General features: G+C 54.2%; 1 protein-coding gene across 6 annotated transcripts; it reads left to right on the forward strand.

Moving 5' to 3' along the window:
- The first annotated feature begins 1,839 nt into the window (after positions 1-1,839).
- On the forward strand, positions 1,840-24,310 carry SEPTIN8 (septin 8). 6 transcript variants are annotated; one of them, XM_055547779.1, is made up of 10 exons: positions 1,840-2,141; positions 13,228-13,348; positions 14,342-14,537; positions 14,877-15,057; positions 16,108-16,269; positions 16,834-16,930; positions 17,126-17,294; positions 17,479-17,611; positions 17,716-17,906; positions 22,222-24,310. In XM_055547779.1, the coding sequence occupies exons 1-10, from the start codon at positions 2,112-2,114 to the stop codon at positions 22,271-22,273; spliced, it is 1,332 nt and encodes a 443-aa protein (XP_055403754.1). In that variant the 5' UTR covers positions 1,840-2,111; the 3' UTR covers positions 22,274-24,310. The 6 variants fall into 6 exon arrangements, with proteins under 6 accessions (XP_055403754.1, XP_055403765.1, XP_055403747.1 ...); XM_055547790.1 differs by lacking the exon at positions 22,222-24,310 and adding an exon at positions 20,630-21,049 and having other exon boundaries at positions 1,841-2,141; XM_055547772.1 differs by having other exon boundaries at positions 1,842-2,141; positions 14,871-15,057.
- The last annotated feature ends 20 nt before the right edge of the window (positions 24,311-24,330 follow it).

Raw genomic sequence — 24,330 nt, forward strand, 5'->3', positions numbered from 1 at the left:
CTTGACAGGAAGATTTTATTATGCATTTTATTTCAAATATAGTTTAAAGCCCTTTACTTATTTTATTGTGTTTAATCCTGTGGCAGAGGTACTATAAGTGAAAGTAGTTCAGTCGTGTCTGACCCTTTGGGACCCCATGGACTACACAGTCCATGGGATTCTCCAGGCAAGAATGCTGGAGTGGGTAGCCATTTCCTTCTCCAGGGGATCTTTCCAACCCAGGGATTGAACCCAGGTCTTCCGCATTGCAGGCAGACGCTTTAACCTCTGAGCCACCAGGGAAGCCCAGGGAAGCCCTAATTATTCTCAATTTTAATAATTTCAATGTTGTAGTTATCTACAAGAACTGGGCAAAGCTGTGGTTAAGGAAGCTGGACTTACGGCAAACTGCTGGGGTTAGAACCTGACTCTATCCCTTGCTATCTTTTTAACTTTAGGCAATTTACTTACCTATGCCTCTCTTTCCTCCTAAAATTGAGGGAAGCCCTAATCATTCTCAATTTTAGGATGAGGAAAGAGAGGCATAGGTAAGTAAATTGCCTAAAGTTAAAAAGATAGCAAGGGATAGAGTCAGGGTTCTAACCCCAGCAGTTTGCCTAAGTCCAGCTTCCTTAACCACAGCTTTGCCCAGTTCTTGTAGATAACTACAACATAGCTTGTGAAACTCCGCGATAGGGAGGAACAAAGTGAACACACTGAGTCAGAAGGACCAGCAGGATGTCGGTTCACCTTAGTGAGTGTTTGCCCTGGAGAGAAGGGAGGGGAATGCCACTTCAGGGTGACAGGATCAACTACCTGAAAGTCAGCAGATGGGACAGGGAGGGGCTCCTCTTAAAGCCAGGTGTGCCCAGTGCACATATGGTCTTTGGGCACCTTCAACCAGGACAATTTCCTGAGTCAGAGGGACAGGCTGGGTTGTTTCTCAGGAAACTTGGTGGGTGGGAGGGGTGTGGAGGGTGGATACACCCGGGGATGAGGCCACTGGAGGAGCAGGAGGCAAGCCTTGCTATATATATTTCCAAAAGAGAGAGCAGAGAGAAAGGCAGAGAGAAGGGAAAGAAAAAGAATATCACAGGATTTAGAGATGGATTTGATATAGTCAGTGAAAAGGTCCAGAACCCCCTGAGGCCTCTGGCTTGGGCAAAGGTATTCGTTTTCCTATGTTTTGTACAGGTTTTGAGCAGTGAGATTATCAGAAAGAATGTGCATGCATAGGGAGCCGTAGTCCTTTCTGCACAGTGCCCAGATTCCATAAAGACATTTTCCCAAACCCTTGGGGGCAGGAAGGGTGACAGTCATTCGCAATCTGATGTCCTGACTGTCGAGCTCGGCTTTTCTACTGCATGAATCCCGAGACTGAAGTGCGCATCCTGAGCATTCGTTGCGCAAGAAGCTGAAGGCTGGTCCCTGGCCCGGGAAGGCCGCCTGGCCGGACGCGCGGGTCCCGCCCTGTATGCCGCCCTGTCTCGGACCGGAGCATCAGGTGGGGCCCAGGGGCCGGTCATTCGAGGCTGAGGCTCCTCTCCTGCACCCCACGGGCCACAGGCAGTCCATTGACATTCTGGCCGGTGGTCCCAGTGCACTGCAGGCTCCGGCCGACCGGTTGGAGGCGGCTTGGTGGGGGAGACCCTTAGGGCGCACGCGGCACCCCAATCTCCTCCGCACAGAACGGACTTCCCAGCTCGCGGAAGCCGGACACTCCCTCCGGGGCTCGGCCCCAGCCTCTCGGGGACACGCGGCAGGCCAGCAGACACCGGTCCCGGCCACCAGGCACTGCCCTCCCGGCCCCCCAACTTGGAGACTACAAGTCCCAGCAATCCCCGTAGCTGGCACCTCCCGCCTCACAGCGGAGACCCCCGGCCATCCCAGCTGAGGGGCTTGGGCTGCGCTCTTGGCCGGACCGGGCCAAGCGGGGAGGCCGGTCCCGCGGGCGGGGGCGGGGGCGGCTCCGCGGCTTCTCCCGCCGCCGCCGCCAAGGGGAGTTTCCAGGAAGTGGCCATATTGGATCCATTCAGCCGCAGCCGTCCGGGCGGAGCGCGTCCCGCAACCGGCTTGTCCCCGTCGCGGCCCGGGTGCTCGCCCCGGCTCGCCCGCCCGGTGCGGAGCTCGCCATGGCGGCCACTGACCTGGAGCGCTTCTCGGTGAGGGCCCTGCTGGGCCGCGGCGCGCGCGGGAGGCGCGGGGCGCGGGGAGGGGGCCGCCCTGCTGCTGGCCGGGGGCGCGAGCCGGGCTGTCAGCGCCGCGCGGCCGGGCCTTGACGCCGGGCGGGCCGGGGGACCCTGGAGCGGGCTCTTTGCGGCGCTAGTCCCGGGTCCTGGGGCGTCGGGCGTGAGCGCCTTGCCGGGAGGCTGGCAGGGTCGCCCTCCTTGGGCGAAGAATAGCAGACCCTTTTCGCGAAAAGGAGCAGATAAATACCCGCCTGGTTGTGGCCCGGTGTGACGATAGACTGGGGCCCCAGGGATCAGAGGGAAGATCTAGGATACTCCGGAGCCCCCTCTCCCTGAGTGTTCTTTGCACGGTTGGGGAGATTCCTGGCCGCGCAGGTGCTGCTGGATGGGCACAGTCGGTGACGATGAAGCCCTAGGGATCCTAGGAAGTCCCTCGGATGAGCTCAGGGCAGTTGCAGAGTTGGGTCCTGAAGACCTTGGCCTGCTGCTCCTTCCCACTGCAACCCCCGCCCCCCACCCAAGCGCCAGGATCCAGGGTGCGATTCCAGTGGGTGCCTCAGTGGTCGGGTCTGAGGCAGCCGTTCCCCAGGAACTGGGGCGATTCCACATTCAACCCAGTGGATGTGTGTTTGGGCCCCAGTCCGGGTATGCCTTCTGCAGGGGTATGGTCTCTGGTGGTCCCTGCAGAGGTCTCTCTGGGCTTGAGCCAGCCAATAACCAACTTCCCAAAGGCTTTTATAATCTGTCCCCCCACCCAACTCCCCCCGGGGAGAGAGGCCTTTTGGGGATTGTATCTGCGTGTCCCCCAATGTCTAAGGCTGGATTTGGGTGTGTCTGGGAGGTTGAGCTGTGACAGTGAAGGAAACTGTGTCCTCTTGCCAGCATGTGAGCCCTGGTCGGTGCTAAGGGGGAGGGAGGAGGGCCCAGGGATGTTGTGGGTAGGGGGTAAATGCTAAATATGTGACTGATAAGGTATTGGTTCTGGGGCTAAATAAGGGATTCAGGACTTATGTAATTAATGCTATAAATATTGTCATCTGAATTTATATATGTAAATTTTCTCTTTAATCTGAAAATAGATTTGTTGGTCTATTTTGGAAACATGCGTAACTAAAGCAGGAACTCTTGGTGTCATAATTTTAGACTTGAATGTTTTATGAGGGGGCTGCGAGTCAGTTCAGTAAGTTTAAATACAGGAGGAGCAGATTCAGAGGTTGGGCAAATCAGAGATTCACCCCAGCCCTGCACTCTAAACGAGAATTTATGTACCCCAGGAGGGCTGGGCCTGAATCCCAGCAGACCTGCTGGTTAGCTGGAGACCAGCATACCTTTGTGTTTGCACATCTCTGCCTGCATGCCTGTGTGCATTTTCTGTGCCCAGCTGACCAGAACGTTATGTCTGGGTCTTGTCTTCCTGTGGCCAGAGGTTGTTCTAACAGTTGGTCTTGCAGGTGGGAGTGATATGTACAGTAACTGGAATCAGACTGCCTGACATGAATCCTAGATTACTACTTGTTGGCTGTGTGATTCTGGGCAAGTTGTTTAACCCCTCAGTGTTCTCATCTGTATAATAGGATAAAAATACTACCTCCCTCATAAGGTTATAGGAAGGATTTAATGAGAGGGTCCAGATGAGGTATTTAGAACAGTGTCTGGCACATGATGAAGACACAGTAAATGATACATGAGACTTAGTACCCATGTGGATGTGAAGACTGGCCCTCTGTGTAAGAAGGTAGCAGAGAATGAATTTGCTCTGTTCCAGGGCACCCTCCCTAGGGGCTCCCACCACTACCCACCCAGAGATTATCCTCAGAGGCTGAGCTGAGGGGTCTAGCTGCAGTGCCAGGCAATGGGCTGGAAAGGCTCTTTCCCTTAGATTCCTGTGTTTGTAAGGATTTCCGGTATTATCACCTTGGTAATAATGACTGAGGCACAGAGAGGGAACCGACTCAAGTAAGGATGTGCAGCCTGAGTTCAGGATGGATACCTTCCACACCCTTCACACTCTGAGCCATCAGCCTCCTGGGAGGACTTGGACATGGTTGAATTTGGGTGGAGACCTTGGGTTGGGTTTGGCCTGAATCTCGAAGTCTGGACTCCATTCTCCTTTCCTATCTTGTCATCCTGGGAAAATGATTTCTTCCTTTCTCCGGCTGTAAAGTGGAACAACCCTACTGATACTCTTCAAAGCATTTATGAAGATAATTGCAGTCTGTGACATGTTTGGAGATATGTTTAGCTGTCTTACCAGCTGCAGGGTTGAACTGGTGTTAAGCAGTAGCCATGAAGTTATAATTTGATTGAGCTGTGGCAGGTTGACACTGTTCCTCAGGCTAGCTTGGTGGTCAGACCAGCTCAGGAGGGCATGGGAATTGGCCCAACCTGGAGCTTAGATAAGCATATGGAATGATACTTTTTCTTGGGGGCAGGGGAGTCACATTGTATGAAATGTGTGATTTTAGCTCCCTGACCAGAGATCGAACCCACACCCTCTGCATTGGAAGCATAAAGTCCTAACCACTGGACTGCTAAGGAGGTCCCTGGAATGGTACTTTGAGGTCAGTGTGTGCTGGGTTCCTATTGTCCACAGGCTGAGCCACCTTTACATTTTGACTGGGCCTTGCTCAATCCCAGATCAGCCCTGTGGTTATGATCAAAATCTCCTAGGATGTGCATGTCTGGGACAGCCCTCTGGGGAGTCTGTTGCCTCTTGTCCTCCTTGGGCAGCCAGATTCCTATCCACTCTTCCTCTGCCCTTCCTCCTTACTGGATCCCAGACTCTTTTTCTGCCCCAGGGGCCATCTCCTGTGCCTCTCCTGTCAGAATCTCATGGGACAGGGTTCAAACTCCATGGTGGGGGAGGCCTGAGGAAGGGTTGGAGAAAATGAAGATCTGAGGGAGAGAGGGAAGAAACGTGTGGCATGGCAGCCTGGAGCCTGGCACTCCTCCCAGCCAGTCACTCCCCCTCACCCCCATCTCCACTTTATCCCCAGCACCATCTGTCACTTCCGTTGTCACCCCTGTAATCTTGACACTTTCCCAAGAAGCAGGCTACCCAGGGAATGCCTGTTCTGTCCTCAAGGCAAGAGCTGGTGGGAAGGAATGTAGACAGCAGCCCCTTACTCAAGTGGGGGTGTCACAGAGGGTGTCTCCCTGTCCTATAAAAATGGCCAGAGACCTCTTTGCTGAGCTGCTCTGAAGGAGAAGTGAGAACCGAGCGAGGGACATCGGTGCAGCTCTCAGTGCCTGGTGGCGGGGAGGGGCCATACACGAGCACCGCCTGCAGAGCTGAAGCTCCACGCCCTTCCCCGGGAGGCTGGTCCACCTAGCTCTGCCCCCCGCCCCACCATGGGCATTGTCCCATGCTACGGGTGCTTACTTTAGGAAGGTCTGCCCAGGATCCGGATTGGCATGGACCAGAGCAGGGACACTGATGAGAAGGCACTGGTGATCCAAGGGGGCACCTGACAAGGGGTTGACCAGAGTAGGAGCAGAGAGTCTGGTAAGAGGGAGACTGGCCACAGTGCAGGAGAACAAATGGAGGCTGGGAACCCAGGGCCAGATATTTATCAAAAGCTTTGGATGGCATGGAGGGTGCTGGGTGCGTTGTGCCCATCATCTTGATGCCAGCAGCTCGCCTGAGACCTACCCTCAGCCCCCATGGACCCCTTGTGATGACAGAGAGGGTGGAGCCCTCTGAGTTTGGAGCCCAAAGAAGAGCTAGCTGGAGGTATGTATTTGGGGCAATAACCACCACGAAGGTTTCTGTGGCTCTGGTCCAGCTCCCAGAAGGAAGCTGCTGCAGGATGACGGAGCAAAGGGCCTGAGGACTGGCTGGCCTCTGTGTGTCCCCTGCAGCCTCTCCGGTCTTCCTGCCTCTCCGCTGCCAGGTTGATTCTCTCTCGGGATCCCAAGTCCCGGCCCCCAAGGCACAGGCTTTGCCAGACAGCTAGGTGTGGAGCTCTGCAGGCAGGAGGGAGACACGTGTGCCTGGGGAAGGGACGCCTCCCAAGGTCGACATGCCCTCGTGGCAGAGCTGGGGTGCTCTTCACTGCAGCTGTCAGCATCCTCAGGGCTCACGTGAGGAGCTGTGGCTGGGAAGAGGCGGTGGGCGACAAAGCATGGGGCGTGTGGGCTGTAGCATCCATCGCCCCGATGGCACTGGGGCAAATTAGATATTCTCCTCCTCAGAACACATGGCTTGCAGATGGTTCTTGGTCCTTCTCTTGGAAGCTGCATTAGAGGGACAGAACCAGGGGAGGAAGTAGTAAGAGCCTATTTCAGATCACAGGTGCTGGCTTCTTTCTGAAGGCTCTCCTGGGCTTGGGCCACCTGAGGGCTGTGGTTCGAGAGGGGCTGTGGGCCATGGATCCAGGTTCACTCACCAGATCTGGCTGTGGGGCCTGGGTGCGAGTGTGACACTCTGCCTGGTGCTGGCGTGAGTGGTGCAAGCAACAGAGAAGTATCGCCGTGCTGCCCTGAGCCTCTGCTGGCTCACGTCAGTGCTCATGTAGCTCTCTGCTGCTTCCCAGCACCGGCATCCATCCTGGGGTAGGCGGGGGGGCATGGTCACCTTTGCCGCTCACATTCTTCTTTCCGAAGTTGGGTGGAACAAAGGCCGCCTCCGTCCCACGATGTCTAGATCCCTGTGGTCATCCCTGCTGCGGGGAAGTCCCCAAGTCCCAAGTGGGAAAGTACGAACACTGGGCTTCCAGTACCTTCTGTGGCCCAGAGTGCCTTCCCCATCTGCTCTGTGGTGGGATGGACCATTCCCTCTCGTGGGACTGTATCCCTCACAGCACCACAAAGCCTAGGAGCATTTTTGTGTCCTGGGTCTGGGGAGGGCTGGGTGGGCCCAGAGGCTGATAACTGGGCTCTTGGCTTCTGGAAATCTGATTTTGACATGGGAAGTGTGAAACAAACCATCCCAAATTCCTGAGTGGCAGTCCTGGCTGTCTGTGTGCAGCAAGAGGGAGGAAAGTGCCCTCAGTGAAACAGGGAGCAGGGAGACTGAAGTTTTGGGGTCAGGGCACTGTGTGGCTTTGGACTCCTAGGGATAGTTTTGCTTCCAAAGTCCCTTCACTTCTCAGGGTGGGGAAGAGGATGACTGGCCTTGAGAGAGTGACTGGCAGCCTTCTCCTGGGGCCCAGCTGCCACCTTGCCATTCTTACCTCTTCTGCTACTGCGTTGGCACCAAGAAGGCTGGTCCTGGCTCGTGCCTTTTTCCCAGGTTTGTAGCTGCCACAGGAGACAGACATTTTGGTTCTCTGGTGTCCTCTTGAGTGGGGACAGGTATATCCTGCCTCTGTTCTTCCCTCCTGGTCCAGGGTGGCAGCATTCCCCCTGCCCCGTTCCCGCCACCCCCACCCCATGCACATCCCTGTGGTTATTTCTCGTAACCTTTGACCTGGGTTTAGAGGCTCGCTTTGGAATCCTGGGACTAGAGCCTAAGCCTTTCCTGGGAAAATTCTTAGGATTCCTCTCAGACTCAAGGACAGTTGCGCCGTGACCACGGGTTCTGGCCAGAGGCCTCTGCTCTGGCTATTTAAGGCCCAGGCTGCTGAGAGTGGTGAGATCCGAGGGGAGGGTGGTTTGTGCCAGGAACATGGGTGGAGGAGGTTCCCAATGGCACAGTGACTCCTGGGTCCACTGCATGAGGACTCTATAGGGCCTCCTAGAGCTGACTGGTGGCCTCCTGGGGCCCAAGTGCCCAAGCCTTCTCCTGGGGAGAAGGCTTCCTGCCTGCCTGTGGGGTGCTCAGGGTGGCGGGAACCTGAGGGGAGAGAAGAGTCCGAAGTCTGATGCTCTTGGAGAGAACTCTGTGGAAGGCCTGAGGGGCTGCTCTTTGCCTGGGATTTAGGAGCCAAATGCTTGAACGGCGGAGTGTCACATCTACTGCTACCCCAACAACTAACTTCATTTGGGAGGTTTGTTCTCAAGGGGCTCTTTTCACCCATAGATTCTCTGGCTATGTTGGTTCAGACATCCAGCAGATTTCCATTTCCTTCTGGATAAAAGCCTGTTTCTGTGTGGGCAAGTGCAAGATATGGTTTCCCCCCAAGTCCCGCCTCTCTTCTTGGTAAAAGGGGCGGCTTCTTTCGGCTGGCGATTGGGGCTGCTCTAGAAGGCTCAGACAGCATTTCCTGGTCAGGAAAAGGACGTCCTATTTATCCACTGGACTGCATAACAAAATGCCATTCTCCACTTTGTTCTGGGTGACCGGGCATGGAGGAACGCAGTCAGCCTGAGCAGTTATTATTTTGGTTGTTGTCTTTGATGTGCCAAAGAAATGATGACATAGAAGCCCGGAGCCTGGCTCAGGAGCCAGAAGCTTGTTAGTGATTAGAAGGGGGATAAAGGCCCTGTGGAGTTTCCCATTGTGTGTGTAGAGCTCAGAGCTGCCAACTCTCTATCCTGGAGCTTTGAGTACAGTTTGAGCCCCCTGAACTGGCCCCCTGGGAGCTGGGTGTGTGGAAAGAGTCAGAAGCAGCTAGGTCTGCCTCTCATCAGAGTCCAGGTTAAGTTGTCCAGCCCAAAGGCTCCTCCCACAGAGCAGCCTCCTGTAGGTGTCCTTGCCCCAAGGGTGCACCCTGGGGGTTTTGTCCTTCCAGGTCAGCATCTTGCCAGTCCTGGGGTTGCAGACTGTCAGGCCACGGATCAGGTTCAGCCCTCAGACATGTTGACCTGGGCCCTAATGGTTTTCTCCATTGGCAGTTGTTGCCAACTTTTGAAAACTAGTGCATTTCACATAAAAATCTGAATTTCTGGATTCTCTTTAAAAATTGGAAGATTTGGCAGCACTAGGCCTACATTCCCACCGCTGGCTGGAGTCGCGGGACCCTAGCAACCATGGACTGAGCCCAGCCTCTGCAGTTCCCCGCTGCTCCTGCCTTTCCCCAAGGGCCCCTGCGCTCAGCCGAGTCACCGGGGCTTTCGTCCAGCAGAGCGGAGCTGTGGCTGGAGGTGTAGCTCGTGCTGTCACACCATCACCCAGAGAGTCTGCCTTCGCCCTCCTGAGCAGCGTGATCTTGGGAAAATGACTTCATCTCTTGGTGCTTCAGTTGTCTCTTTCTATACAGTGGGCATAATATACAGCCTACCTCACAGGGCTGATGTGTGGACGAAGTGAGATTAGAGTCATAGCAGGTCAGCAGTTGATAACTGTTCTGTGTGGTGGTTGCCATTTTTGTTACTATCCTTCACCCATTTACACTACCTGCCAGGCCGCCACAGCCATTTGAGTCTAGACTAAGACTGGGCCCCTGAGGTCAAGGATCTGGTGTCTTCGTCTTTTCATTGGCTGCCATCCACTGACACCCAGTGGATGTGACCAGTGAGCCTGTGTTTTGAGGCTGAATGAATGAGTTGGGAGCATAGTAAGAGTAGGGGGCAGTGTAGCTCAGTGTTCTGGAGCATGGGCTTGGCTGCTCTCAGATCCCTACTCTACCCTGATTAGTTCTTTAGCTTAGGTGCACCTCAGTGTCCTTACCTGTACAATGGGCATAATAATAGTGTCCGCCACACAGGGTGGTTAGGGGCTATAAAGGAGACTGTGTAGGTCACTTGGCTGAGCCCACACAGGTGTCCTTGGTGGGGTGTTGGTGCCATCATTTGATGTTCATTCTTTCCTGTGGTTGTAACACCACTTTTTTCTTCCCTGTCTTTACTCTCCTTGCTTTCTCTCTGTTCCTCTGTGTTCAGAGTTTCACTTTGGGAACTGTAGCACTCAGGATATTTTCAGTTGCATGTAATAGATAGCCGCATTCAGCTAGCTTAAGCAGTAGAAGGGAGATGTGGCTGGGGTAGAGGGAAAAACTGGGGTGGGGGATGCTGGCTGTCTCTCCTCTGTGATGTGCTTGGCTCTGTAGTCCTCGGTGAGTGGGCTTCAGTCTTAGGCTGACTCCCCTGATGGTTACAGGATGGTCATGAAGGTTCAGTCAGGGGGGCTTGCCCCTGCCTGTACCCATTGTGGGATCATGCTGATTGGCTCAGGACTAGTAGGACTCAGCCCTGGAGCTAGGGGCTTCCCTGACAAATTGCAGGTAACCAGTGGGAGATCTGACGTTCCTTCCTGAGCTGTTGTATCTGTGTCAAAGGTGCTTTGTAGGCTCCTGGCTCCTCCTGGGCTGAGACCCCACGCACGTCAGCAGACACACCTGGGCAGTCACCTTGGAGAGGGTGGTGCACCTTGGGTCACATGTTGTTGATGCCAAATGTAGATCAGGGAAGCTGGCATTAGTGAGAGTCACGCCTCAGTAGAGCTGGGAGGTTAGAGCAGTCTCTCAAGACCAGAGAAAAACACTCTGTACCCATGAGGACTAGCGGCCTTCCCTGTGTGCGTGTGTGCGCATGCTCCAGGGGTCCCTGAGGCTCCTGAGCAGCATCAATTGCCCCAGGTCTGTGGCCCCTGGATTGACAGCACAGCTTCGGCTACAGCTTGGGGATGGAGACTGCCTTGTACTCCACGCACTTCTCCGGAGAGCCCAGCTGCATGAGGAAGGCAGGCAGGGCTCACTGAACATGGGTAGGCGGGCTTGTGTGAGACCCCCGAGTGCTGCTGTTAGAGTCGGGGAGACTCAGGAGTAGGATAGCGTCTGAATCTTTGCAAGGACTCTAACTGAGGGAGTGCGCATGCGTGTGTCTTCCAGACACAGCCGACTTGGTGGGTTTTGGCGGTAGACTACAGGATGTTGGATTGCATCCTGATTGTGTCACCCTTGGAAGAAGAGGATGAATAAACACATAGCCTTCTCTGCAAGCACAGCACGCCTTAAATTTTGGAGATTCTCAGTCTCGCCCAAAAAGAAAAAAGCTCTAGACTAACAGCTCTGTCCTCCATTTGATCCTTAAGCTGCCATGAGCAGGTGGGACAGAGATGGAATAATGAAGCTCTGTGTAAGGTGGGCAGATGTGCCCGATGCTGTGGCAGTGAAGCCGTGCCCAGCGATTTATAAATGGTAGTGTTGTCTAGCACGTCGGCCATGGTGGTGGGAGGGTGGGAAGAATGGGAACACTGACCTCCCCCAGCCTGCGGCCCACTTTGAGGAGCTCATGGAAGAGGTGAAAGTCACGATGCATATCAGGACAGCTAATCGTGTGAGGAAATGGGGTCACAGCCAAGTGAAGGGTCTGCAGTAGGAGTACTTAGGGGCCAGGTCAGGGCAGGTGCCAGGGAAAAGGCAGTGAGCTCCAGAGCCCAGGGAGGGGGCCGAGTTTGAAAAGTATATCCAGAGATAACCAGCTGTGCAGGAACCGAGCCTGGGAAAAAGGCCTCAGATGATAAAGGGCCTGGAATGCCCTGCTAGGGAGTTTGGACCTGACCCAGCACATCCTATGCTCCATTTACTGGTTTTGCTGTGGCCTCCAGTGAGAGGAAGCTGCCTTTGGGGCCTCTTTGTTGTTATGTTTGCAGCCCTGGGGGGACCTGACTTGATTGGAAAGGTTGTGACTCAGTTCCCTGGGGATAGGGGACTCCAGCTTTGAGAGCAGAGACTCTGTGGAAAGAGGGTCATTGGAGAGAAGAGCTTAGGGGTAACTCTGACTTGTGGGCTTCCCCAAGGGGCCATGTGAGGTCTAGGCTGCCCCTGTGCACACTTGGGAGTCATTGATGCAGGGGTACTGTGACTGAGCTGGGGAAAGGACTTGGGGAAGGGGCAGGGGGACTTAGTTAATGAAGAAGAGAGGGTTGGGTTTAAGTGTCGAGGGGCTCTGGTTGGGAGGAAAGAATGGTTGGAGGGTTCAGGCTGAGACGACAGGCTGTGGCTGCAGAGAGACTGAGGGGCCGCAGATGCTCCGGAGACCCCTGTGCTGGAGGGCAGGCAGCCAGGGCCCTATTGGCTGGTCCTCAGCCTCCTCTGCCCCCTGGGCCTGCGCCCACATAAGGGCTGCCACTGTCCTGATCTGTGCCCCTGGGACTGTCTTCAGCTGGGCCTGTTTCCTCCTCTCTGGAGCTGTGGGCTGGATGGCAGGATGAGACTCAGACCCATCGTCCTGTCCTGTCCTTGCTCTGTGTGGCTGGCAGTCAGGGCAGAAGGGCTAGGGGACAGAGGAGGTGTGTTTCTGCCCTATACGGAGCTGTCTGGGGTCTGCCCTCGACGGGGCCAGTCCCGGGAAGGCTGAGCCTGGGAACCTTCCCTCAGGACAACATTCCACCCCCATTCCCAGGGAAGCAGAGAATCCACACAACTTGGAGCCTGACCTTGACCCTCTGCTTAGGGTCCTGCTGGGTCTTTTTATAGTGCTGTGGGCCAGCTCAGTGACCCCTGCTCGCTCAGGACCTGCTGCCTGCCTCTCTGGGCAGGCCTCCACATTCTCACCCAGAATCCTCTGTCTAAGCAACCAGGACTGGGGCGGGGCTGGGAGGGGGACATGAGCCAGAGCCTGGGTGTCCCTAGAGAGTACCGCTGAGGCCTTGGACTCATGATGCCCCCGAGACCAGTCCTGAGACCCATTGGTGGGTCTGAGTGAGTCCTGGCTCCTTTAGTAGGGCTCATGTGTGCATTCCATGCTTGGGTGTGTGAGAAGCAAGGGGTGCCCATGGAGGATGGTGAGCCCACCTGAGGGAGAGCCTTCCAGCAGTGTGAGTGTGAGGGGGTCAAGCCAGATCTGCCCGTGTCCTCATCCTGCTTCAGCAGGAGAGGGCCACAGGAATGTGCACATCCTCAAATCTTGGCCTTTTGAAATCTTTAAGATCTAGGGAACATCTGGGGCCTCCTCCCAGGCAGGCAGGCAGGTGAGCCCTTGGGGTAGCAGCCATGGACCTGGGGCCTTCTGCCAGGTGACACCTCGGGCTCAGGTGTCCCTTGCCAGCTCAGAAGATGCAGAGCCCCAGGTGAAAGGGCCTTTCCCAGGTAGAGTCATGGGTCCTGAGGCCCATGGGACTCCCTGTGTGGAAACTTGGCCTGGAGTTGGAGGTCCAGTGCCCTCAACAATGTGTCCGGAGATTTGCTGAGAACTGAGACAAGTTTGAGGGGCATATTGACTCAGGTTTAGCCTCCCCTGTTCTCAACCCCTCTTCCCCAGTGGGCTCATTGCGTCTCTTCTTTTCTCTTCACAGAATGCAGAGCCGGAGCCCAGGAGCCTCTCCCTGGGTGGTCATGTGGGTTTCGATAGCCTCCCTGACCAGTTGGTCAGCAAGTCGGTCACTCAGGGCTTCAGCTTCAACATCCTCTGTGTGGGTGAGTGTCATGCCTGGCCAGGGGACAGCCTCCACTGAGGATGGACGAAGGCCTCCTGGGAGATGAGATGCCGCTGTCCTGACTACCTGATGAGCTGCAAGGGGACCTCCCAGGCAGAGTGACACTTTGAGGGGTCAGGATGAGGCTTTGGGGTGTGTCTCTGCCAGGGTCAAGGATAGAGTTGGAGCCAGGGCCTGACTCAGCTGCCATGAAGAATAAACAGGATTAGGTACCTGAGAGTGCTTTGTAAACTGAGAGTATTTGTCACAGTGGTCGGGATCCATTTGTTTGTTTTAAGAACATGTATTGTTCTTACCATGTGTCAAGGACACTGTGGTAAGCCAAACTGTCTCTCCATTACGTTGTCATGTAGTAAGAGCTCCAGTACTCATCTAAACAAATACATCCCCCAACAGGGAGGCACTGGAAGGTTCCATGTGTCTCAGGCCACAAAAAGTTCTGCCAGACCCTCCACAGGTGCTCTGGGAACCCCTTGGAAAGCAGCCTCTCCTGAACCTCCGCGCCCCAGTTAAAGCTTCGTGGAGTCGAGGCCACCCATGCCAGGTGGGCTGAGCCACTGGTGCCTGTAGACCTCGGCCCCGCTGGCCCCTTGGCCTTCCTGGGCCCAGGAGGAACAGCATGCAGAGCAGGTGACCAGGTCCCATTGAGGCCAGAAGAGGCCAGGGTCCATTGGTGTCTCCCAGCTGCCTGGCTCTGCCTCTTCTCACTCCCAGCAGAAACACCTTACACAACCCACATAGCCACGTCTTATGTCCAGGCCAGCCTTTTGGCTCTTCCTTCCACATGTTATTTCTGAGGCCACTAAGAAGGGATGGTTTTTGGGGTTAGGGACAGTAAGGGATGGAGTGGGAGGCCTGCCCCTCTCTTGTATGGAGACCAAGGGTGCCTGAGCCCCTCCTGGCCCAGCTAGGAGCCAGGACAGCCCCAGTTCCAGTCTGTGACAGCCCCTCTGCCCACTCCCCGCTCCCCTAGGGGAGACTGGCATTGGCAAGTCCACACTGATGAACACGCTCTTCAACACGACCTTTGAGACCGAGGAAGCCAGTCACCATGAGGAGTGTGTGCGCCTGCGGCCCCAGACTTATGATCTCCAAGAGAGCAACGTGCAGCTCAAGCTGACCATCGTGGATGCCGTGGGCTTTGGAGATCAGATCAATAAGGATGAGAGGCAAGAGGCAGGACGGGCGGTGTCTTCCCTGTCCCTCCAGTTGGCCGTGGTTCTAACACTCTGCCCTAGCGCTCCGCACTCCTTGCTGCCCCCAGACAAGTAACCAAGCCCGCACTCCATGAGGTCCATGGGAGGGCTGCCTGGAGAATGTCTAAGGTCCTGAGGACCCCGTGGGGGACCAGGAGACGGGGTCAGCCACCTGTACCCAGGCAGGAATCCCCAGGCAGAAGCTGTTTGTTCTCACAGAGAGAAGGCTGGTGGGCCGCTTGGCTGGGCTCCGGGCCCGGGGCTCTGGCTCCGCTGTCTGCCTCCCTGTGACAGAGCTGTCTGTAGTTACAGGCCCATCGTCGACTATATCGACGCACAGTTTGAAAACTATCTGCAGGAGGAGCTGAAGATCCGCCGTTCGCTCTTCGACTACCATGACACAAGGATCCATGTCTGCCTCTACTTCATCACGCCCACGGGGCACTCCCTCAAGTCCCTGGATCTGGTGACCATGAAGAAACTGGACAGCAAGGTGTGGCCCCCTTCCAGCGGATCCTGTGGGCGCCCTGTCCACGGAGGCGGGGTGTGGTGGCTGCCTGTGACTGTCCGCTGCAGTCCCCGGGGACTTGGGCTGGGGGCTTGCAGAATTGGCTTGGTTCTCTCACTATCTTCTCTTGTGTCTGTCCCTATGGCTCCAGCCGGCCCCCGTTGATCTGACCTCTTCAGAGCTCTGTCCTTGCCTCTGGCCCTGGGCACCTTCCCTCCAGCTGAGATGATTCTTATTCTCAGCCTGGTGGCTCCTTGCATCCTCCCCGTCCCCCTAGAGTTACCTCCCCACCTCGCCCCTGCCCCTCTGCCCCTCTGACCTCCGCTCCCCAGAGCGTGCCGATTCTCTACTCTTTTTCTCTCTCTCAGTTCCTAGTTCCTCTGCTCCCTTCACTTCCCCTGCCCTTCCTTCTGTGACTTTCCCTTGGGGTCCTCCTGAGGCCAGCAGAGAGAGGAGAGTTAAGCCTCAGAATTGGAGTAGGAATGAGGAGTGTGTATTAAAAAGGCAATTTCATGGGAATGACAGGAGCGATGGGGGGTTGTGGAGGGTGTGCAGCCCCAGGGTCACCTGTCAGCTCTCATGTGACTCTGCTCCCCATCTCAGGAGTTAATTTTCATTGTGAACAATGAGATAACTTTGGCCTGGGAGATACTGAGGTCTTCCTGTAGCTACTGCCAATGGGTCATCTAACTTGTGTAGGGGCACAGCCCCCTACTGCCACCCCTGTCAGGCCCCATACTGGCTAAGACCTTCAGAACACTCTGAGTCAAAGCTGGGTATGCCCACGGGACAAATCTGGGGCTGGATGGAGGTTTAGCAAAGCAGGGAGGGGCTGTAAGAAGGACTGCAACCAATTGTCACAACCTGTCAGAATGGTCCCACCTGGCTGGGTTCAGGCTGGGACTCCACTGGGGAGCTTTGGGGGCAGCTCCATCTCTTTGGCTTCCTGCCCCTCTGCCCAGGGGTGTGACCTGAGAAGGGCTATCCACCGTGAGGGAGCAACTCACCCCTGACTCCTCTCCATGGTCCTGGCAGGTGAACATTATTCCCATCATTGCCAAAGCTGACACCATCTCCAAAAGTGAGCTCCACAAGTTCAAGATCAAGATCATGGGTGAGCTGGTCAGCAATGGGGTCCAGATCTACCAGTTTCCCACAGATGACGAGGCTGTTGCTGAGATTAACGCAGTCATGAATGTGAGCATTGGGCAAGGGCCTGAGGGCTCTGGGGTTGGAGGGCTTGGAGCTAGCCCCTGGCCACTGTCTTTTCCCTGGGTTCTAGCCTTAGCTCTCCAGGAAAGATGGCTGGGAACCAGGAGCTGGCCAGTCCTGAATCCTCCGGACAGGGGATGGGAAGAATCGGGTATTGGGCTGGTCCTAGAACTTCCCCAGGTTTAAGTACCCCAAGGTATGAACTCAAGGCAGGGACCTGAAACCTGTAGGATTGAGCAGGCGGGATGCCCAGACTTGGGAACCTAGAAGAGAGGCCCACAGGTCTTTTGAGGGAGCGTCTACTGGCCCCTGGGCAGCCCAAGGGCTGAAAGAATACCCTATAACAAGAGGAACAGGGTTGTGTTTCAGCCCACTCCCTTGTTTGGAGGTCCCAGGATAATTCTCTAGAGGAGAGCCTGAAAGTGAGCATCTGGCCCCGCCTTGTTCGGGTTTGGGCAACCCCTCCCTGGGGCCCAGGGGCAGTGAGGGTGGGTCTGTCCACTAGCCCATGTCTGCGCAGTGCTCACATACACTTGGGCCCCTTTCCAGGCTCACCTGCCCTTTGCCGTGGTGGGCAGCACCGAGGAGGTGAAGGTGGGGAACAAACTGGTGCGAGCGCGGCAGTACCCTTGGGGCGTGGTGCAGGGTGAGTGTGGCGGTGAGAGCACAGCCCTGGCTGGGAGCCTGGACTCAGTCCCCTGTCCTGTGTCCTCCCCATGACCATCTGCTGCCTGTCTTCCCTCTGGGGTCGGCCTCTCACACCCCACTGCTGTCCTGCACCCTGTCTCCTCCATCCTCGTGGCCGGGTCCCTGTCTGATGCCACGTGCTCTCCACTTCCAGTGGAGAACGAGAATCACTGCGACTTCGTGAAGCTCCGGGAGATGTTGATCCGGGTGAACATGGAGGACCTCCGCGAGCAGACACACAGTCGGCACTATGAGCTCTACCGGCGCTGCAAACTGGAGGAGATGGGCTTCCAGGACAGTGATGGTGACAGCCAGCCTTTCAGGTGACAGCCTGTCTCCCCAGCCACGACCAGACTTGACTTGTGAGCCAGGTGGGGAGAGAGGCTGCTGGGACAGTAGCATCCTCCCCTGACCCCCATGTGTCCACGTGATTCCAGCCCTCTGGCTCTGGCCAGCCCCATCCCACCGTGATCCCCTCCTTGGCCTCTTCTCTCTGGGTCTCCACAGCCTCCAGGAAACATACGAGGCCAAGAGGAAGGAGTTCCTGAGCGAGCTCCAGAGGAAGGAGGAAGAGATGAGGCAGATGTTTGTCAACAAAGTGAAGGAGACGGAGCTGGAGTTGAAGGAGAAGGAGAGAGAGGTGTGTGCTGGGCTCGGGGGGTGTGTGTGGCAAGGCCAGGCCAGGGAGGGCCCAGGCTCCTCCAGGGCTCACACAGAGCCGGCCTCCCCACCTTCTGCTCCCAGCTCCACGAGAAGTTCGAGCACCTCAAGCGGCTGCACCAGGAGGAGAAGCGCAAGGTGGAGGAGAAGCGCCGGGAACTGGAGGAGGAGACCAATGCCTTCAACCGCAGAAAGGCAGCAGTGGAGGCCCTGCAGTCTCAGGCCCTGCACGCCACCTCACAGCAGCCTCTGAAGAAGGACAAGGACAAGAAGAAGTAGGTGGTGGGCTCCCTGCCCCGCGCTGGCTGGCTCTCTCGCTCTTACTCATTCTCGCTGGCTCGCCATTTTGCTGTCTCCTTTCACTCGCTCTCCACCTCATTCTTGCTCACCTTTCTTCTTTCAGTGGTGATCTTCACATCCTCAGGCATCAAGCGTTCATGCCCACTCTTGTGTTTGTGCACGAGTGGCTCCTCTCCCCACTCTTCTACCCCACACCCTGCTTTTTTCTCTATCTCTTTTTCTCTTTCTCCTGCAGACCCCTCAAGAGCTGGGTGGAGAAGGCTGGGCCACACAGGCAGGGAGTGGCCCCTGAGAGGGTCCTAGGGTCTCAGGGAAGGTCCTTCAGGCCAGGAGATGGTCAGGGCTTGGGAATGTCAGCCTTTTCAGACAGATTCCAAATGCTCCTGTGGTTTCTGCTTGGACAGCTGTGGTGCCTCCCCCTCAGTCCTGAGGCTGTGGACGTGGGGCCCGTTTTGGCAGGTGGGTGGTAACTGAGGGCAGTGGAGACCTGAGCCCAGCCAGCACTGATCCCCGGACACCGTGGTCACGACCTGCTGAAGGAAGGACAGCAGCTCCCTGGAGGGGCTGTGTGAGTCCTACTGAAGAAAGGAGCTGCTCCTTAAGCAGAGGCTGGAGCTGTTCCTCCGAGCTTAGCTTTAGAGGAGAGAGAGTGATGGGAGAGGGGAGGAGATGGAGTGATGGGGGAGAGGAGGAGGCTTTTCCCAGCCTCCAGGAGTGCAGTCAACTTTGGCGAGGTGGGGGCCGCTCTAAGTCTCTTCTCCTTGGCATAGCCTGATTCCATGTGCACAGCTGGATCCCAGATGTTCTGGGTAGGGGTGGGGGGGCCTCCCTTCCTTGCCCCACTTCATTCAGTGTCCCCCAGAGCATCTCTCCATGGGGATCCTGTCTGCCCCAGCTTCTCCCTGCCCCTGGTCTGCGTCCGGTACCTTCTTTCTCTTGCCAGCCTGGAAACTAAGCAGGTATACTCACCTTGGCCCTCATTCTTATTCTCTTGGAATTCCAGTTCCTTCTTGAATGTTTGGGAACGTGTGTGTTCAGGCTGTTCCTTCCTTGGTGGCAGTGGAGCCTTGTGGTTAGGGCCATGCAGTGCATAGCTGTGGCCCTGGGGTGCTGCTTGTGGCATTGGCCCTCCCCCTGCCCCCCAGTATTGCGTTCCCCAATGCTGCACACATGCATGACACATGTACACTGTCTCACTCTTGCCCCATCACATACACAGATCCAGACACATCTCCACTAACACACACAGTCTCCGAGACACACAGGCACAGAGGCACAGACACATCAAAGTTTAAAAAGCTTCTCCCTGGGGAAGACCAGGGGACAGAACCAGGCATTTAGGAACTGGATGCTAATTCTCGTTCCTGAGGCCTGTCTCCTGCTTTGGGACAGACCCTGTAGTCTCTCCCACCTTGCTGACTGGCCCCCCTTCCCTCACCCCCACCCACACCAGCCGTTGGCCCTGCTGCAGCAGATAAGCCCCTGCTGGTCCCCAGCCCCACACTCCTCTCAACTGTGCACATTTCCCTTCTGCTTTGCATTTACTTCCGGCCCTGTCTAGATGTTGGTGAGCTTGGTGAGCACGCTGGCTCTGTGAATTGCAACCCATGTGGATTTTGAGCTGGTAGCTCAGAAATCTGGTTTCTCCTGGGAAGCGGTATGCTATCCATGACCCAGTGCTGGCTCCCAAAGAGACTTTGCCTTGCTCCCTGCCAGCTTAGCCCAGGCCATCTTGTTTTTTTTGTTTTTCTTTTTCTTAAAAAAAAAAAAAAAAAGGCAGGCAGAGTCTCCTAGGAAGTAAGCTATGAAGAAGCCACTCAAAAGCAGCTCAAGGACCTGTGGCCAGGTCAGGGTGTTGAGGGCCAGTGGGGGTGGGGTGCAGGCTGGCTGCAGGGCACCAGGCCAACTCAGGGTGGGGCTCATCACTGATGTCAGATCTCCCTGCTTTTTTTCATGTGATGTGGGCCTGGAGAACAGGTCTTTTCTGTTTGCTGGACATTCCAGAAAGCTTCAGTCAGTTTGGCCTCTGGGAGAGAGCCCTCTCCTCCCATGCTGGCCTTGCGGAGGCCAGGAGTGGGGTGGGTGGGCTGGCTGGGAGCACCCCTTCCCTCTGCCCTGGTCGGGATGGGTCAGGAGTACATTTGGAGGGGGGATGTTGTTTTGCGACCATTTAGTTGAATGGCTTTGATTGATTGTACTTATTCTTCAAATTTTAATTCATTTTTACAAAATTACTTCCCAATCAGATCTTGACCCCTCAGCCTGGGATGCCATAAGCTGAAGTGAATTCTCTGCTTTGCTCGTCACAAGTGCCAAACTGACTGTCCTTTCCCAGTGTTCATCTTGCTGTCTTTTGCTTCCATTTGATTTGGTCGTCTGTGTATCTTTTAATGTGTCTGTTTTTGTTCTGTTTGTTTTATTTTTATTTTTCAGTTAACGCACGCACAGACTTACATGTCAAGAGCGGACTTTAGACTTTCATGTGTTAAGTTGCTTGAGTTACACCTTGTGACCCTTCTCCCATATCATGGTGTGAGGACGGACTGGGAGCCGGTACAGACTCCAGTGTTTACAGCCCTGCTTTGTCCCCTACCCCTGTGCCCCAGGCTGCCCAGGCCTGGCGGGCCACCCTCTCTATGCAAACTTGTTAAAGCCATGAATGCTGGAATCCAAAACTGATGAGGTTTATTTTTTTCAGAGCCAGTGGCTGGTCTTCCATTTACAGTGTCACTATTCCTTGACGGAGCAGTTTTGTGCCGCTCTAGCAGAGGCCCCAGCCGGCGATGCTCGGCCTAATTGTTCAGCGTCAAGATGGCAGCTCATGCAGTGCCCTAGGTGTGGCCACGTGGTGTGGTATACATGCTGCAGAACTCCCCCCACTCCCCTTCATTTTAATTTTTCTAACCTAGAGCTTAATTTCAATAATAACTTTTAAAGCACTTCTAAATTTTTATTTTGGCACGAGCGTCAAGACAAATAATACCCCCTCCCGTTATTTTCGTAAGTAACACAGATGCCCTGGTTTTTAAAGACTAAAAACATCTCTAAACCCTTCTTATGTATAAAGTATCCCTATAAAGTATAGGGAGAGGCGGGTAATAAACGTGCTGTAATGACAGTGTTTGGGATTTCTTTACGAGTGAAAGTGGATCATGAAGAAGGCCACGCTCAGCGTTGTTACTGTGAATGTAAATGGAACAGCAGCCCGAAGCCGTTATCTCTGTGCTCCCCGCCCCAGGTGCTACCTGTGAACAGGGACCAGCCCCATGAGTGCGTGTTAAGTGTTTGACTCTTAACTAAGACCGCCAGCACCCCACCCCACGCCCACCCCTGCATATTCCAAATGCAAAGAGTGCCCAGAGGGAACAGGTTTCTCTCTGGGTCGTTCTTTCCTTTTTCCTGGCTGAGTTGCAGGGAAAGCGATGAAGGTGCCTGATGTATGTGAACAATTAAGAAAAAGTCTACCAGCAGAAGAGCTTTTTCCCCTTCAGCTGCATTCTTAAAGAGAGCCTTCTAAGAAAGTACAGCATTCTTCTGTGTTCCTGTTGGTTGGCAAGCCACTGAGACCGTCAGGGTCGAAAGTATGGCCTGATAACATGGGACATAAAAAATGAATAGATGAAAGGAAGGATTCCACTTAATGTTGATGAAGCACTGTGCTGGGCACAGGCAGCCCAGAGTACTGCACAGCTCTGCCCTCAAGGAGCTCACAGTCTAGTGCACTCCCTAGTTGGAAGCCTTAGGAAGCTGTGCTAATACATTGTTGGATCAGCGGTTTGTGTTTTTATGTCCTTCATTTTCTTTCCCATCATTGTTTCCCTCTTCCCGCCTTGGCTTGCTTTACTGATTTCCAAGGCTAGGTTCTGGCTCCCTCCTGACCTTCTTAGATCATGTTCCATTCAGAGAGGGGTGGAGGGTGAGCTGTATGTATCCACTGAGGTATGACCAGGAAAAGGTGGTCTTTTTCGCTTCACCTGGAGCAGAGCAGGTTTTTGTTGAGACTCAAAGTGAAAATTCTCCAAAGTTATGCCATGACCACGGGTGGATACAGATTTTTGAAAGGCTCAAACTACTTGAGAAGCCTTCTTAATAGAACATGAGTATAAAATCAGGTATAGGGCCTTGGAAGAGGCCCTGAGAATTAAGTTTCATTAGCTTTAGAGTAAACCCACTTGTGGTTGTAACTGGTAACTGATGCTTCAGTGTGGGTATCTAAAAAGGTAAATCAGCATATCTAAGGCAGATGTGGACTGCAAGTGGCTTAACTCTAGGGTCATTATATGTCTGCAGGTGTATTCATTTGGATGGAAGTAAGACCTTTACGCTAGCCTCTGTCAGCTAGTGTATTTCTGAAGATGAGGCTCAATGACCCAGCAGGCTCAGTTATGTAAGAAATGAGGACTCCTGGCCAATCGGGACTCTTACAGCGGGCAGATCCTGCTGCCCATCCACCCCCATCTGAATGTGGGCTGCACCCAGGGCATACTTGGGTGGCCAGAATTGTGGCTGGCTACCTGCCTGCGGGCCCCAGGCTTCCAAGAATCTCGGGGAGACCTGTCCTTGTTACATTTTCTGGGGTCTGGGCTGCCTCGGCAGCACCCTTTGACTTTAGTGAGCCTCACTGCACTTTTCTCTCATGGGCTGTTTGTGTTTAGAATTTTGTCATTTTTAGCTGAGACCAAGTTAATCTTTGGTGCACAAGGTGAGCTTAAAAGCTTACCATTCATTGTTTAACAAGCTACCCGCCGCATGGAATGTGACCCCTGTCTGCAGGATCTGACTTCCCCCTCATTTTCTGTCTCCGTATCATCTGTTGGCATTGTTAGGGCTGTTAGTGGGATCGCTGGCATTTACTATCATGTCTTTCATGAACCAAGTTGATTTTTGGGTAGAATCACCATATAATTTATTGCCCAAGCTGAGACTTTTGAGAGTGAAAGGAGATTTCATTAATAATTACGCCAAGTCGACAAGCATAAGCCATGATTGTCTCAGGCAAACTGGGAGGTATGGTCACCCGAATTATGGGTAACCTGAGTCTAGGTGGTCTGTGCTTGTGCAGACCGACTCCATATATGTTGTGTATGTCTTTGTGTGGGTTCCCTGTTAAGTGGGGCTCCTGTTACTGGAAAAGAGGCCCGAGGGAAGTGTGGCTTGCTAGTCTGTTACGTTAACATGCTTCTCTAAAACTGCTTCACTTGTTAATTCATTTATTCCTTCATTCATTGACTGTTTTTGTTCCTTTCCATTCACTTTGTACTCATTTTTTTCATTAAATTTTGCATTTATTTTGAGTTTTTGTGGTGTCTTTTTTGGGCAGTGGCTTTTCTGATTTAATGTTTCCTCTATTAATCTGCTACAGCTGTGGTAAAATACAGCTTGTTTTTTCCGTTAACTTTGTGGGGTTGATCAGCTTCTATAGGAGTTATGTTTTAATAGTGAATCCTACCACGGGCATCTGTGAACGGCTCTTGAATGGGTGTGGGATGGAGGCAAGATAGGAAAGAGAAGTTGCAGCCTGTGGTCAAAGGATCTTTATCAGGCAAGACACGAGAGAAGGCAGACCCTGCCCTTGAGAAGCTTACATCCTTGTGGGGGCGGCTTGACACAGGACAACTAACCTTTGAGTTCTTACTGTGTGCTAGTCATTGTTCTAAAGTGCATTACATGTATTAATTCCTCTAATCTTCACAATAATCCTATGATTAGGTACCATTTTCTCCTTTTTATAGGCAAGGCCGAGAGGTACCCAAGGTCACACAGCTCATAACTGGAGGAAGTGAGGTTTAAATATTGCTATCCTGTACCCTTATTCCTGTGCAGTTTGACAGTGTAGGTTGGTGGACCTAAGAAGGTTTTGCTGAGATGGGATGCTGTAGTAAGTAGGCAAATATTTGGTTGAGGAAGGGATGGCAATCTCCAGGGCCTATTTGTCGAGGAGCTTTCTCTGTTGGACACTAGGCTAATCTCTGGGGAGACCAAAATGAGGAGATGGAGGACTAGGCCCAGCAGGGAGACTGGCATGCTGGCCTCCCCAGGGAAGATACAGCACAACTCTGCCCCTGGGCAGGCAGGTGCAGGGAGGCAGTCTTCACCAAGCTCTGAAGGACCAAGACTTTCCAGGAAGCCAGGGGAAATAGGGCCACCTTGGTGGAAGGAACTTGGCTCACCCAAATGAGGTAATATTTGGACAAGTTTAAGATGTGTCTGTACTACTCATCTACTGTGTTCTTCTCTTAGCTCATCTGCCTCTGAGCCCTGTCCCATCTCTGTTTTCAGCAGTCACAGCCCAATCTCTGCCCTACGTAAATGGTGACAAATGGAAGGTGGATCATGTCCTTATTTCTCCCACCATAGTGAACCCCCGTCTCTAATCTGAAGTGGGATAGAAATTCCTAA

The sequence above is a fragment of the Bubalus kerabau genome, chromosome 1 (assembly GCF_029407905.1).
Source record: "Bubalus kerabau isolate K-KA32 ecotype Philippines breed swamp buffalo chromosome 1, PCC_UOA_SB_1v2, whole genome shotgun sequence".
Lineage (NCBI taxonomy): Eukaryota > Metazoa > Chordata > Mammalia > Artiodactyla > Bovidae > Bubalus > Bubalus kerabau.

Bases quoted from the DNA above. Each gene is read 5' to 3' on its own strand.
- SEPTIN8 (XM_055547772.1), top strand. From the start codon at position 2,112: ATGGCGGCCACTGACCTGGAGCGCTTCTCG. The intron at 2,142-13,227 runs GTGAGGGCCCTG...TTCTCTTCACAG, and splicing joins CTGACCTGGAGCGCTTCTCG to AATGCAGAGCCGGAGCCCAG. The intron at 14,538-14,870 runs GCAAGAGGCAGG...AGCTGTCTGTAG, and splicing joins CAGATCAATAAGGATGAGAG to TTACAGGCCCATCGTCGACT.